Source organism: Talpa europaea (genome assembly GCF_964194135.1).
Source record: "Talpa europaea genome assembly, chromosome: 5".
NCBI classification, from domain to species: Eukaryota; Metazoa; Chordata; class Mammalia; order Eulipotyphla; family Talpidae; genus Talpa; species Talpa europaea.
The window spans coordinates 34,833,416-34,849,614 of record NC_140071.1 but is presented as its reverse complement, the minus strand read 5'-3'; the positions used below and the strand labels follow the sequence as shown (position 1 = coordinate 34,849,614).

At 39.2% G+C, this 16,199-nt stretch overlaps 1 protein-coding gene across 2 annotated transcripts in view; it reads right to left on the bottom strand.

Moving 5' to 3' along the window:
* The window catches only part of ARB2A (ARB2 cotranscriptional regulator A), a gene marked incomplete at both ends in the record, with an annotated part of 418,987 nt that overhangs the window by 373,000 nt on the left and 29,788 nt on the right, over window positions 1-16,199 (bottom strand). For both annotated transcript variants that reach the window (XM_084234095.1, XM_084234096.1), the window contains one exon: window positions 13,632-13,732. In XM_084234095.1, the coding sequence (XP_084090221.1) occupies window positions 13,632-13,732 (101 nt within the window). The remainder of the gene's footprint in view (window positions 1-13,631; window positions 13,733-16,199) is intronic.

Genomic DNA, 16,199 nt, shown 5'->3' with positions numbered 1-16,199 from the left:
TGTGATTTATATTGAATATCTCCTTATCTGTGGAGTTTGCATCTGTGCAAGCTATGATGAGTCATATAGCACTATGTACCTCTATGAATGACCCCTATAAAATCCCAGGATTCCTGGACTGAGATCCCCTAGTAGATAACATGTCAAATGTTGTCACAATTCATTACTGGAGGTGCTAAGTATCTTCTGTGAGACTCCACTGGAAAAGGACTCTTGGAGGCTGTGCCTGATTTCCTCTAGGCTCTGACCCTTGTGGATTTTCCCTTTGCTAAAATTGTTTGGCCTCTGATTTCTATAATAAACCATAAAGAGGACTGTAATGATTTCTCAGTCCGGTGATGTCTCTAAGTGAATCACTGAGCCTAGAGTTGATAGTGAGGACCCATAACAAATTTCACATCAGAAGTGGGATTTGTTAGAAATACACTTTCTGTACTCCCAAGAGGAACATCTAACAGTTAACCAAAGGGACACTACTCCCAGAGAGACATGTGGCATGGGGAAAAACTGTCCATCAGAGACCAACACAGAGTGCAGAGAGGAAATTCAGAGAGTCATGTTTCATTACACAGGAAGTAGATAGAGACCTGAAATGCAGGGCAGGGCTACTAACTGAGCCAGGGACCCTAGTGCAGGAGAACAAAAAAGTGTGAAAGCATATACCCTTGACTGAGGGAAACAAATAAGGAGATCAGAAACTGTGTTCTGGATTGCATGTCCCTCTCTCACCTCTTGGGATTAGTAATAACCTCATGAAGTACACAGACTGCAGAGTGTCAGATTTGGAAGCCCAGAGAGGAGGTGCCTGTTCTTCCCCAATCCCAGCATATCCCCACTAGCAGCTGGGTCCCTTCAGGACCCTCTCCTACAGTGCTAACACATAGCTACAAACACCTTTTATAAGCAAGGAAATTGAAACAGTAATCAGAAGTGTCCCTTCCCCACACCCAAAAAGTAGCAGCCCAGGATCAGATGGTTTCACTAGGGAGTTCTACTAAACCTTCAAATATGAATTACTACCTATTCTTCTCAAAACTCAAAAACAATTGAAATGGAGCTGCTTCCAAAGATATTTTATGAGGGCAATATTATTCTGATACCAAAAGCAGACATGAACATCAAAAAACAACAACCACAAACCAGAAAACCACATTCCAACATCCCTGATGAACATAGATGCAAAAATTCTCAATAAAATTAAATCAAATTTAACCATACAATAAAAGAATCATATATCATAACCAAGTGGAATTTATTCTGGGATACAAGGATGGTTCAACATTGGCAAACTGATCACTGTAACACCATATCAACAAAAGGAAAGATAAAAATCATGATTTTATCTAAAGAGGCAGAGAAAGCATTTGATGAGATACAAAATTATATGTATATTACACAAGTAATATAGCTTTTGATTCTTACTTTTCAGGTCACTTCTACTACAAAGGATATCAGTTGGAAAGGAATTTCCAGGGATTTTTCCCTTCTGAATCATCAAATCATGAGATATACAATACCTGGCTGATTGATCACTAATACCTGCAAAGCTTATGACTAAAAGTTTAGAAAGGCTCCTGACATTAATGAACAAGATATAGCTATTTATACCTCCCATGCCATAGTGTCCTATGTACAAATACATATTTTTCTGTGGGTGGAAAGATATTAACCAGGATAAATGAAGGGAAAAGTGGACTTCTGGTAAGAATAAAGAAGTAGACATCACATGGTAGGCTTGAATCCCCACAGGGCATGATTCTACTCCAACACTGAGTAAAGTTGTAAAGACTCATAGCATATTCAGAATAAATTATATGTAGGTATAATCACTATCTATGATGGTTAATTTGTATGTCATTTGTCTGGGCCATGGTGCTCAGATATGTGTCAAACATTATTCTGTGTGTTCCCATGAGAGTATCTTAGAATGAAATTTATACTAAAATCTGTAGACTCTGACTTAAGCAGATTCCCTCCATAATGCTGTAAGAACCATCCAATGAGTTGAACAGCTTGACAGAATAAATTCAGTTGACCATCTCCCAAGCAAGAGGAATTCTGCCTGCAGAATGTCTTTAGACTCAAAACTGCAATATCAACTCCTCTCTGGTTCTCTAATCTCTAACTACTTCTTCAATTCTAAGATGCCTAATTACTAATGCTATCCTAAATGAAGTATCCCACTTTTAAGACTGGATACCATAGAAGGTTGTGAGTCAAAAGAACCTGCTAAACAACAGTGATCAGTGGTCATTTTTTCATCGGTCTACTAAGAAAGATAAATCAGATGCCAGTAATAGAGAAAAACAAGAAAATCTTCATAATAGTAATAATAAAGTTAGAAATCTTCTACAATGGTGTAGTTGTATTCTCATTCTATGTCCCTAACATCTTCATGACATTTTAAAGAAAATAAAATGTTATCACATGTGTACATCTTACTTATTCCTCATCATAATGTGAATAATTTTATCCCCATTTACAGAGAAAGTTCAGAAACTATCTTTCTAAAGATACAGACAGTGACTGAATCAGAACTGGGACACAGATCTCTTGATGGTTGCTCCTTTTTTCTGATATAATATAACATGCATGTATTTCATGTTATTTGAAAGTTTTAATTATACACAATCCATCACATTATATTCAAGCATATTAATATCAAAGTGATAACTTGTGTAACCATCCCTTCCTTCAGTTGTTCTTAGTTTCAAATATTTGAATGTGGTCATTGAAAAATCCCTGTAAGGGCCTCCCCAGTGGCGGATCAGGTTGAACAAAGCTCTGTAAAGCTGCCTGCATCCTCTGCAGCGTGGGTTCGATTCCCAGCCGGCCAGGGAGATTTCCATATGGCGCAGCAGACCTCTCCTATCTCACCCACTGCTCCCTTCAGCAGTGTATTTCAGTCATCTGCCTGTTCTGCTCCCAGCTCTGTCTCTGGTGAATCCTCTCACCCTCCCACACCTCTGGCCTGTACTCCAGCTCTGGTATAAAAATAAATAAATCTTAAAAAAAAAGAAAAGAAGCCCCCCAGGAGGAGACCAGCACCAGCACACAGCCCCGGCCGCCCGGTAAGGTTGCGTGCAGAAAGCGGCGCGGATCCGGACCGGATCGCAGCTGCCCAGGTCCCCGCGCCTGCGACCTAGGCTTGCTGGGAAACGGCGGAGACCCTCCCTGAGTGAGCAGGAACAAGGCGCCCAGGCAGGGGAGCGGGATTCAAAAGGCGCCATTCCCGCGCCACTGATCTGGGCTACAGCCTGCGTCCTGGAACTGAGGGCTTTGGAACTGAGACCCGGGGCACGAAATTAGGGGGAGACAGCGGAGGCCCTCCCTGAGTGAGCAGGAACAAGGCGCCCAGGCAGGGGAGCGGGATTCAAAAGGCGCCATTCCCGCGCCACTGATCTGGGCTACAGCCTGCGTCCTGGAACTGAGGGCTTTGGAACTGAGACCCGGGGCACGAAATTAGGGGGAGACAGCGGAGGCCCTCCCTGAGTGAGCAGGAACAAGGCGCCCAGGCAGGGGAGCGGGATTCAAAAGGCGCCATTCCCGCGCCACTGATCTGGGCTACAGCCCGCATCCTGGAACTGAGGGCTTTGGAACTGAGACCCGGGGCACGAAATTAGGGGGAGACTGCGGAGGCCCTCCCTGAGTGAGCAGGAACAAGGCGCCCAGGCAAGGGAGCTGGATTCAAAAGGCGCCATTCCCGCGCCACTGATCTGGGCTACAGCCTGCCTCCTGGAACTGAGGGCTTTGGAACTGAGACCCGGGGCACGAAATTAGGGGAAGACTGCGGAGGCCCTCCCTGAGTGAGCAGGAACAAGGCGCCCAGGCAGGGGAGCGGGATTCAAAAGGCGCCATTCCCGCGCCACTGATCTGGGCTACAGCCTGCGTCCTGGAACTGAGGGCTTTGGAACTGAGACCCGGGGCACGAAATTAGGGGGAGACTGCGGAGGCCCTCCCTGAGTGAGCAGGAACAAGGCGCCCAGGCAAGGGAGCTGGATTCAAAAGGCGCCATTCCCGCGCCACTGATCTGGGCTACAGCCTGCGTCCTGGAACTGAGGGCTTTGGAACTGAGACCCGGGGCACGAAATTAGGGGAAGACTGCGGAGGCCCTCCCTGAGTGAGCAGGAACAAGGCGCCCAGGCAAGGGAGCTGGACTCAAAAGGCGCCATTCCCGCACCACTGATCTGGGCTACAGCCCGCATCCTGGAACTGAGGGCTTTGGAACTGAGACCCGGGGCACGAAATTAGGGGGAGACGGCGGAGGCCCATCCTGAGTGAGCAGGAACAAGGCGCCCAGGCAGGGGAGCGGGATTCAAAAGGCGCCATTCCCGCCCCACTGATCTGGGCTACAGCCCGCGTCCTGGAACTGAGGGCTTTGGAACAGAGACCCGGGGCACGAAATTAGGGGCGTGGGTTCCCCACGACGGTGGGGCACAAGGCAGACACAGCACCCCAAAGCCGTTGAGGTGTACCCTACCATCCCCGCTCTGCTCCCTGTCCCACGGGGTGGAAAATCAGCTCCCCAAGGGCTCTAGGAGAGATCTCTGGCACCACCTAGCGACTTGAAGCCAGCAGAGGCTCCTGAAGGAGCTAGTGGCCAGCTGGGGAGTTTGCCCACACCGGGCCCCTTCCGAACAAGTAGTCTGAGCCCACAGGGAGAGCGAGCACCCACAGCCGGGGCAGACCAGGCGCGCAGAAGAGTGTGCCTGAGACCAGACACGCAGGGAGTGTGTCCCACATCACCATTTTAGAACAGGGACATTTCTTCAGTAAAGACTACCTGCAGAAGGCTTCCTCAGGAGCCAGAGGTGAGCGGGGGAAGTTCGCCCACGCCAGACCCCCTCTGGCCTGCAGTCCAAGCCCAGAGGGGAGCAGGAACCCACCGCCGGGGCAGACCAGGCGCACAGGGGAGTGTGTCCCTACATCGGCATTTTAGAACAGGTACCTTTCTCCAGTAAAGACTGCTTGAAACTGACAGATGACTCCTGGAAGAACCAGAGGGGAACAGAGAAGCCCACCCAAGATGCCGGCCAGTCCCAACTACACAGTGTCCCAACGCATACGGCAAATTAGAAAACAGACAGTAGGGAAGAGAAGAACCACACGCAACCTAGCAACTCTCCAGAGAAAAAGCACACCACAAAAAGAAAGCCAGCCCCCAGATTGCAAAGACAATAACTTGGAAGAATTTCTGAGCCTTCCAGAAAGAGAATTTAAAATTGCCGTGATTAAAAAACTAACAGAAGTCATAAAGGAAAACAATGATAAGGGAAAAATAATCAACGATCAGAAGAATGCAATTGAGTCCCTAGAGAGGGAAAACAATGGTCAGAAGAAAGAAATTGAGTCCCTAAAGAGGGAAGTAAAAGAAATGCAGGAGATCAAAGAATTAATGGAAGAAATAAAGAATTCTGGGAAAAGCAATGAAAGCAGAATAGATGAAATGGAAGAACGAATAAGTAATCTTGAAGACATAGAAATAAAAAGAACCAAAACAGAAAAGGAAAGAGAAGTACGAAGGAAAAAGAACGAAGAAAGACTTCGGGAACTATCTGACTCCATGAGGAAAGGAAATATAAGAGTTATAGGAATACCAGAAGGAGAGGAGAGAGATGTAGGAACAGAGAAAATATTCAAAGAGATAATTGAAGAGAACTTCCCAAATGTGAAGAAGGAGCTGAAAATTGATATACAAGAAGCAAGAAGAACACCAAACTTCCACGACGAAAGGAAAAATACAGCAAGACACATAATAGTAAAGCTCCCAAGAATCCAGGACAAGGAAAAAATAATGAAGCTGGCAAGAGGGAAGAAACAGATAACATTCAAAGGAAAACCAATCAGGCTGACATCAGACTTCTCCGAAGAAACACTACGGGCAAGGAGAGAGTGGAGGGACATAGTCAACAGACTCCAAGAAAACAGATGCCAACCAAGAATACTCTATCCCGCAAAGCTCTCCTTCCTCTTTGAAGAAAGAATATGGACCTTTCCAGACAAACAGAAACTCCGGAATTTCATTGCAACTAAACCCCCACTCCAAAAAATACTACAAGGAGTCCTAAAGCCAGAACCTCAGAGGGACGAATAACAATGAAAGAAGGCCAAAAAAAAAAGTTATTAAAAGAATAAATAAATAAAATCAAAGGAAAGACAAACACAATGGCAAATACAGATGTTAACATATCAATAATAACTCTGAATGTAAATGGACTAAACTCTTCAATAAAAAGACACAGAGTTGCAGCCTGGATTAAGAAACAAAACCCAACCTTTTGCTGTCTCCAGGAAACACATTTAGCTACAAAAGATAAAAATAGGTTCAAAGTTAAAGGATGGAAAACAATCCTACAAGCAAATGGACCAAAAAAGAAAGCAGGAACAGCTATACTTATATCAGATAAAACAGATTTCAAACTCAAAAAGATAAAAAGAGACCCCAAGGGTCACTACATTATGATCAAGGGGACAATACTTCAAGAAGAAATAACACTCATTAACATATACTCACCAAACGAAGGAGCACCAAAATATATCAGACAACTGTTGTCCTCTCTGAAAACAGACATCAGAGAAAACACATACGTAGTGGGAGACTTCAACACACCACTATCAACAATGGATAGATCAACAAGACAAAAAATAAGTAAAGAAACTAAAGCTCTAAATAAGGACCTAGAGCAATTGGGCTTAACAGACATCTATAGAACACTAAACCCCAAAAAAACGGAGTACACATTTTTCTCAAGCGCACACGGATCATTCTCCAGGATCGATCACATACTGGGGCACAAGACAAACATCAACAGATACACCAAGATTGAAATCATATCAACCATCTTTTCTGACCATGAAGGCATCAAACTAGAAATAAACCATAAAAAGAAGGCAAGGAACTTTCCTACCTCATGGAGATTAAAAACCACACTACTGGAAGACCATTGGACTAATGAGGAGATCAAAGAAGAAATTAAAAAATTTTTTGAATTGAACGACAAGGAGGACACCAATATCCTAAATGTATGGGATGCAGCAAAAGCAGTAATAAGAGGAAAATATATAGCAATAGAAGCTCACATCAAGAAACAAGAAAGAACGCAAAGAAACAACCTAATCTCGAAGCTCAAAGATCTAGAAAAAGAACAACAAAAAAACCCCAAAACCAGTAGAAGAAAAGAAATAATAAAAACCAAAGCAGAAATAAATGAAATTGAAACTAAAAAAACAATCCAAAAGATCAATGAAACCAAGAGCTGGTTCTTTGAAAAAATCAATAAAATAGACAAACCCCTAGCCAGGCTCACAAAGGAAAAAAGGGAGAAAGCACAAATAAACAGGATCATCAATGAAAGAGGAGAAATCACAACGGACACAGCAGAAATCAAAAGAATAATCAGTAACTACTATGAACAGTTATATGGAAACAAGTTCAACAATCTAGAGGAGATGGACAAATTCCTACAACTCTACAATCACCCAAAGCTAGATAAAGAAGAAATAGAACACCTAAACAGACCAATTACAATTAGCGAAATTGAAATGGTAATAAAAAACCTCCCCAAAAACAAAAGCCCAGGACCTGATGGATTTACAAATGAATTCTACCAAACATTCAGAGACGAATTAGTGCCTATCCTTCACAAACTCTTCCAAAAAATTGAGAAGGAAGGGACAATACCAAACACGTTTTATGAAGCCAACATTACACTAATACCAAAACCGAACAAGGACAACACAAAAAAGGAAAACTACAGGCCAATCTCCCTAATGAACACTGATGCAAAAATCCTCAATAAAATTTTAGCTATCAGAATCCAACAATGTATCCATAAGATAATTCACCACGACCAAGTTGGATTCATTCCAGGGGCAAACGTTATCCAACACATCAACAAAAAGAAATATAAAAACCATATGATAATATCAATAGATGCTGAGAAAGCTTTCGACAAAGTGCAACACCCATTCATGATAAAAGCCCTTGAAATTCTTGGGATACAAGGAACATACCTCAACATCATAAAGGCCATCTATGACAAGCCAACAGCCAGTATCATTCTCAATGGTAAACAGCTGAAAGCAATTCCATTAAGATCTGGAACAAGACAAGGATGTCCACTCTCACCATTGCTTTTCAATATAATACTGGAAGTCCTAGCCAGGGCAATAAGACAAGAGAAAGACATCCAAGGAATCCAAATAGGAAAAGAAGAAGTCAAACTATCACTATTTGCAGACGATATGATATTATATATAGAGAACCCCAAAAACTCCACAGAAAAACTAATTCAACTCATCAATCAGTTCAGTAAAGTGGCAGGATACAAAATCAACACGCAAAAGTCAGTAGCCTTCCTATACACAAACAATAAATCTGAAGAAGAAGAAATCAAAAAGACCATCCCTTTTGTTATTGAAACAAAAAAAATCAAATATTTGGGAATAAATCTAACAAAAGAGGTAAAGGACCTATACAAAGAAAACTATAAAACACTGTTAAAAGAAATAGAAGAAGACACAAAGAAATGGAGAGACATCCCCTGCTCATGGATTGGAAGAATAAACATTATTAAAATGGCCATCCTTCCAAAAGCAATATACAGATTCAATGCTATTCCAATCAAAATTTCAATGTCATTCTTCAAAGAAATAGAACAATTATTGATGAAATTCATATGGAATCACAAAAAACCCCGAATAGCCAAAGCTCTCCTGAAAAAAAAAGAAGGGAATGGAGGCATCAGACTCCCAGACTTCAAACTATACTACAAAGCCATAATCATCAAAACTGCATGGTATTGGAACAAGAACAGACATACAGACCAATGGAATCGAATAGAAAATCCAGAAATAAACCCACAGATTTATGGTCAACTAATCTTTGACAAAGGAGCAAAGAATATGCATTGGAGCAAAGAAAGTTTGTTCAATAAATGGTGCTGGGAAAACTGGGTCGCTACATGCAAAAGAATGAAGCTTGACCACCACCTCACACCATACACAAAAATCAACTCAAAATGGATTAAAGAACTAGACATAAGACCTGAAACCATAAAATATATAGAAGGAAATATAGGCGAAACACTACGTGATTTGCACATCAAAGACATCTTTACAGACACATCACCCAAAGCAGTGATAGTGAAGGCAAAGATAAACAGCTGGGACTACATCAAATTAAAGAGCTTTTGCACAGCAAAAGAGACAATAACAAAAACAAAGAGAAACCCCACCAACTGGGAGAACATTTTTGCACCCAACACTAATGATAAAGGACTGATCACAAAAATCTGCAAAGAGCTGATGAGACTCAACAACAACAAAGAAAATAATCCAGTCAAAAAATGGGCAGAAGAGCTTAAAAGAAACTTCTCTGAAGAGCAAATGCAAATGGCCAACAGGCATATGAAAAAATGTTCAACATCACTTGTCATCAGGGAAATGCAAATCAAAACTACCATGAGATACCATCTTACACCAGTGAGAATGGCACATATTAAAAAAACTAGCAACAACAAATGTTGGCGAGGGTGTGGAGAAAAAGGAACTCTTCTGCACTGTTGGTGGGAGTGCAAACTGGTCCAACCACTGTGGAAAGCTGTGTGGAGATTTCTGGACCTACTAAACATAGAGCTTCCATATGATCCAGCAATTCCACTCCTAGGTATTTACCCAAAGGACACAGAAACATCAATTCCAACGAACACCTGCACCCCTATGTTTATAGCAGCACTGTTTACAATAGCTAAGCTTTGGAAACAACCCAAATGCCCAAAAATAGATGACTGGATCAAGAAGATGTGGTACATATATACCATGGAATATTACTCAGCATTCAAAAAAGATAAACACATGCAATTTGCAGCAACATGGATGGCGCTGGAAGGGATCATGCTCAGCGAAATAAGCCAAAAAGAAAAAGAAAAATACCGGATGGTCTCACTCATAGCAGGAATCTAGAAAACTTAAATAAGGGACCAGGAAAATGAATAACTATAAGATAGTGAAAATCAAAATCAACAAAAAACTATGAACCAGAGACACTTTTAGGGGGGCGGGAGGGGAGGGATTGGGGTCAGAATGGGGGGGCTGCAATTGTATGGGGAATATAACAATAAAATTTATTAAAAAAAAAAAAAAAAAAAAAAGAAAAGAAAAATCCCTGTAAGACAACATGATCTTCCATTATTTAATAAATTTCAGTCATAAAAATATAAAGATTTCAGGAATTTCTTACTGTTTAACAAGATATATTACTACTTTAGATTCAGCAGCAAAAAAGTTATGTCCTTTGTTTTTGTAAATGCAATAGTATTCATGAATAAAGAGACAAGACTAAATATTTTATGTGCATTGGTAACTTATTTATTAATTCTTAATGAGGTAATCCAGATAAATATCAAAGTAAATGTAAAGACCCAAATTAGAAAAGAAAGTCAAATTTCTCTTTCACTATAATTTCTACTGGATCACAAATTCTTCATTTAGTAGTAATTCAGTATTGACATGAGATTATTAAGAAAATTTCACAAGTTGTATGCTGAGTTTCTGCCATCCTATTTATTACTCAACTTGATACACTTTCTAGTCTTTCTGATTGAGCCAACCAGAAACATTATTCCCTAGAATTAAATTCTAATATACACACACACTAAGTATTTCTATTTCAAAAATTACTCTTTCAAACAACTCTCCCATTTCCTAAAACTGACAAGATCCTTCTCAATTTGGAGAATTTATCTACCTTAGTAAAGATTATATGATTTTATCAAACTGCAGGTTTGTTAGCACACTTTCATACAAATTAGCAAAAAATTCATATAAATTTGTTTAACTATAAAATATAAATGTGTAAATGTAAAGAGTATTCTTTTGTGCAGTTATGGCACTGCATTCCAAAAACAAACTGACATCTCAGTTTATTTTATTTACACAAAAAGTTTTAATTTATATAGAAATGATAGAGCTTTCAGGCGCAAGTCTTAGAAACAATTTCTGCTGAATGACTGCTGTAATAATTTCCTTAAGTCAAAAATAAACTAAATTGGCACTTGTGAAACATATATAGTAGCTCTCAGCTAAAGACAAAACTCAATATTCAGTTGGAAAACACTAAAGAAACAGGAGGAATCTCAGTCTAGTTTGCCAGCTGAAATAAATATGTTTTCTTTAAACTTCAATCTTAAGGATATCAAAGTTGTTTGTTAATATAGGCTCCCCAGCAATAAACTCAAATTTACACTAACTTCTGAATTCCAACCTGTCCATTGATGAGGAGGAAGGTTTTCAGTGTTTTTATTGTCCAGAATATAGTAAGGTACTTTTCATAGGTTCTAACTCAACAGAACTAGAGGTCTTATTGGTAGCAAAAATTAGTAAATTATTTTCATAATTTAAATTCAAAGGCTCATTTGTTGTTGAAGAACTGTCAAGTTATACAAGAGCTTAAATTTGCTGAGTTAGGAGAGTAACATCTATTCAAGTAAACAAGTATATATGTCTTATGGAAAAGAGTAAAATGTAAGCCCCATTTATAAAAAAGGTAAATAACCACATTCCTTCCCAATTGCCAAATAGTAATGAACAAAATATTAACATTTTAAAGCATACAATTAATTCAAGTGGAAATGGGCATTTCTTTTTTATGTGCAGCAGAAATTATTTAGGATATTAAATATAGTTAAGCTATAAAAGCTGGAGAACAATGTCAAGGGCCTACCAATTTCAGTGTGAAGGGCCTAAAATGTTAGCCTGATTGGAAGCTAACAAGTTAGTCTCCTATAGTTACATGTCCAGAAGACACTACTTTCCTGAGTCAAAGACAAAGTTACAGAATACAGCATGCAGCATGAGTGTCATGTTTTCATCTTTTCTCTTACCCCTCAAATTCCAAAAAGGCAATGAGAAGAGGCTGAGGATAAAGCACAGTAGGACTGCATCAAGATGCAAAACCTCAAACTTACTAAATTCAGTCTTATAAGGATGTTGCCAACAACCTTGGACAGTAAACGATATGCCCTCAGCTTTGGAGGAAGATGCAACCTATATTCCAAGACTGTTTCCTGTACAAATATCCTAGAAAAGAAAGTCTAAAGCAAGGCCTCCCTGGTAGCGCAAGGGGTTAAGACACAATCTACGAAGCTGTCCACAGCCACTGCAGCACGAGTTCAATCCCCGGCCAGGAAGCTACCCATACATGGCGCAGCAGACCTCTCCTGACTCACCCGCTGCACCCCTTAGCAGTACATTTCAGTCAATCTGCCTGTTCTGTTCCCCACTCTGTCCCTGGTGACTCCTCTCACTCCCCACACCTTTGACCTGTACCCCAGTTCTTGTATGCATAAATAAATAAATAAATAAATAAATAAATGTCCAAAGCAGGTGCCAATGTCTTTGCTTAGAAACCTGCATAAATGTAACAGATCCAAGGAGAATAGTCTCCAGAAAACATAAACTAAGTTTCACATATATTTTGATGCTAGAGCTTAACCAAGTAATTCACTTTGACTACTTTATCAAAGAATCAAAAAGAAATACAGAATTCCCAACTTTTCCTTAAGGAAGTTATCAAATTGTCACACTAATGAAATTTGTCCATATCTATTTTATTAAAAATACTTACTATGACACAAAATGAGTAAAATTTTTAGCTTTAGCAAACAAAACATTCCCCTAAATCAAAAATGACACTTTCAGAGATATCTGCCAGTGGTACCATGTGAGATACTGAATGTTCACAAGACCTTAACCCTTACCAAGTCAAAGGTAAGTAGGTTAGATCTAATCCATTAGCCAAATACTAATCTTCTTTATAGAAACCCTTTTTTTTAATTTTACTGAAGAATCATTGACAAATGTATATATTTAAAGTGCACAGTACGATGATTGGATACACATACCCACTGTAGAATGATTACAAAATCAAGATAATTAACACATTTATCTCCTCACATAGGTAAGATGCCTTAAATTCTATTTTCTTTGTTTTTGGATTAGCACCTCAAAATACTCTTCTTGACAGAGCAGAGAACTTAACCTCTCAAAACATTTAAAAAATAAAAAAATTGGGCCTCCCCAGTGGCGCAGCAGTTGAGCGCTGGGCTGCGAAGCTGCCCACAGCCTATGCAGCGCCAGTTCGAACCCCGGCCAACGGCGAGGGTCCCACATGGCATGCAGACCTCTCCTGCTGCCCACTGCTCCCCTCAGCAGTGTACTTCGTCAATCTGCCTTCTGCTCTCCCCTCTGGCTCTGGTGAATTCTCTCATTCTCCCGTGCTTCTGACTGTACCCAGTGCTTGTATAAATAAATAAATAAATAAATAAATAAATCCTTTGAAAAAATAAATAAATAAAAATAAAAATAAAAAAATTGGTATGAATTGGTTTTCCGATACAAAGACTCAATGTAAAATATTAAGGTTGTGGGAAAGATGTATTTGTATAAAAAACTTTTACACAGAATTATGTTTCTAATATAACCATTAAAAATAACCAAACAAAAACTGCATAAACCTTTTTTAAATCACCTTTTGTAGAAAGAATGCATGAACAGTTTCAGCTTCAAAACATTTATTCTATTTAAAATTGGGGGGGGGGGAGCGGAGTTTAAAGGAGTATCTTTGGCCATACCTCTCCTAGAGCTTCGTATCTTTTCTGGTTCCATCTGTGCAAGTCTTCCCGGTAGTTAAAAACAAACGGTTCCCCAGTTTTTATGTGTCTTAACTGCCCCTCTAGAAAATAAACAAACAATATTGCTATGATTTAGTGTCCATTTATAATAATGTTAAAGTATAATAAATAATATCTGATAAAATTTTAAAACAACTTTCTCAGAACAGTTTTTCTGCCATTAATTTTTTTTAAAATATCAACATGATGCAAACATGTAAGTAGCATAAAAAAAGGGCACCAAGTTCTCAAATGTAATGCTTTTCAACTTTCATTTCTCTATTCTAAAGTAAATTAATTATATTTGAAAGCCTACAACATAAAAAGGTCTTTGCTAGCTGCAGTTCATGAACATGGTTCCACCTCTTAAACTTAGAGGCTACCCCTGGAGTAAAAGCATGAATAGTAGTCAAGCAACTTTTCAGGAAGTGAAACGAGAATGAAGTCAACAACCTAAAAACTGGTACAGGCAATTCATGTAGAAAATAGAGTTCAAAATGACTTTAAAAACATGAGGATCCCTATAGGCTAGAATAGTATCAGAAGATTTTAGTGAAATTTGTTAACTAGGCCCTGAAGTACAGGTAAGATTTCAAATGGATAACGGAAAGAGATTGCCAACACAGGTTCAGACTCTCAAGTTAGATTCACTCACTTCAGACATTTTACTGATAAGGAATAACTTTACTAATGAGTTCTGTGGTATAAGCAATCAAGAGATATAGGCAAAGCAGGACATTTCTTCTCTTATCCTTCCCTCTCACTGAATAGCAACCTTTAGTCCAGAGACGGTGAGGTATCAAGTGAGGTACAGGCATATAGGAACCTCACACATTTGGTGAAACTTTTGATTTAGAAATACCCTTTTATGAGCCAGAGAGTAATATTGCTTATGTGATATTCTTCAGAAAAGCATGCCTCACCTATCCACAGATTTTAAGTGTACCATAAGTAATGCCAAACCAGTCATTCTATTCAAAGTATCCCATGGAAGAAGACTCACTTCATAGCAAATACAGTCTGTATTCACTAACAGATTAAATTATCAGCATGTTTACAAGGAGAAATAATCAAGCCATGTGTCTTCTTTCTTTCCTCGGGAGTATTCCCCTTATGATGAGGAGAGAAACAGACCAGGGGTCATTTGTTTTAACACCAAAACCTTTACCACCCACGATATAAAGAAAATAATGAAAAATGACAGAAAGGTGAAACAACATTTAACCCAAATTAACAGACACAAGATTATCTGTTGGGATCAAATAGGAGGACCGAATTTCTGGATCTTGGCCTTTGAATAAGGATTTAAAGGCAGAAGGACATAAGCAAGCTACATGTAAATGACGATATGCAGGAGTGGATAAAGACTTTAAAGTTATGACACTGATAATGAACTCAGGAAATACACTACTTCAAGTAAAATGACTTCACTATTTTTATGAATCAATTTTACCATACATAAATGGATACTTATAATGTATAAAATAAGGGTTAATCTTTACTTGTTAAATTCTTTCATACTCTCAACGTAGGACATTATACTGGAAAACAATAACACTGTTTTGTAATTAGATGTTGCCACACAAATCATAAGACATATATATGTGGTTCTCCTTTTAGCAGAGAGAAATTCCATTTTAAATACCAACAGAAGTAGATTGGGGGCATTTGCAAACCTATGATTTTGATTAAGAGCAACCTTAAAGGTACAGGGCATTGTGGAAGCTGAAGTTTAAAATGCATTTTCTATAAGTTAAAAACTTAGCTAGCAAGTGAGTTTAACAGACCACTTGCATCTACATCTCAAGAAAGAGCTGCTTTATAAAAAAATTTCTTCTCAGCTTAGACAGAAGAATTCTCATGAACTGATAAAGATTTTGACTCTATAAAAAATAAGCCCCATCAAAACAGCTATCACCGCTAACGTTAAAAATGAAAATAAGTAAAGGGGCAAAGAAAGTAATCATTTCTTGTCCAGAAAAAAATACCTGTGTCAATTATATTACAGATACATTTGAAAATTAAGCATTTCTCAAAGGTTTAAAAAATTTCTCCAATGAATGTCAATGATCTGACATAGGGCACTTGAATAGAGGGTCCCCTAAAATAGTTGCAGTTTCATATATATACCAATATTAGGAATAGTATCCAAACAGTTCAACGTATTTGTGGTGGAATCTAAGACCCAAAATAGATCATTACTGACCTAAATGAATTAATGACTTCGAAGGATTTAAGATAATTTTCAGCATGTCCTTAGAGTTCCATAAATATCATGTACCATGGAAGACAAGATTCAAACTCAGATGATCTGCCACTGAGTCCTTCCTTCCTATCTATCTATCTACCTATCTATCTGTCTATCTGTCTGTCTGTCTGCATGCATGCCTGCCTGCCTGCCTGCCTGCCTACCCACCTACCTGCTTTAATATTTTTGTGATACAAAAGTGTGCTTCCTCATAATACTGCACCAGCACACAGGCAGGATAGGTATGGGTGAAAAACAAAAAGTCTTTATACACATCATTT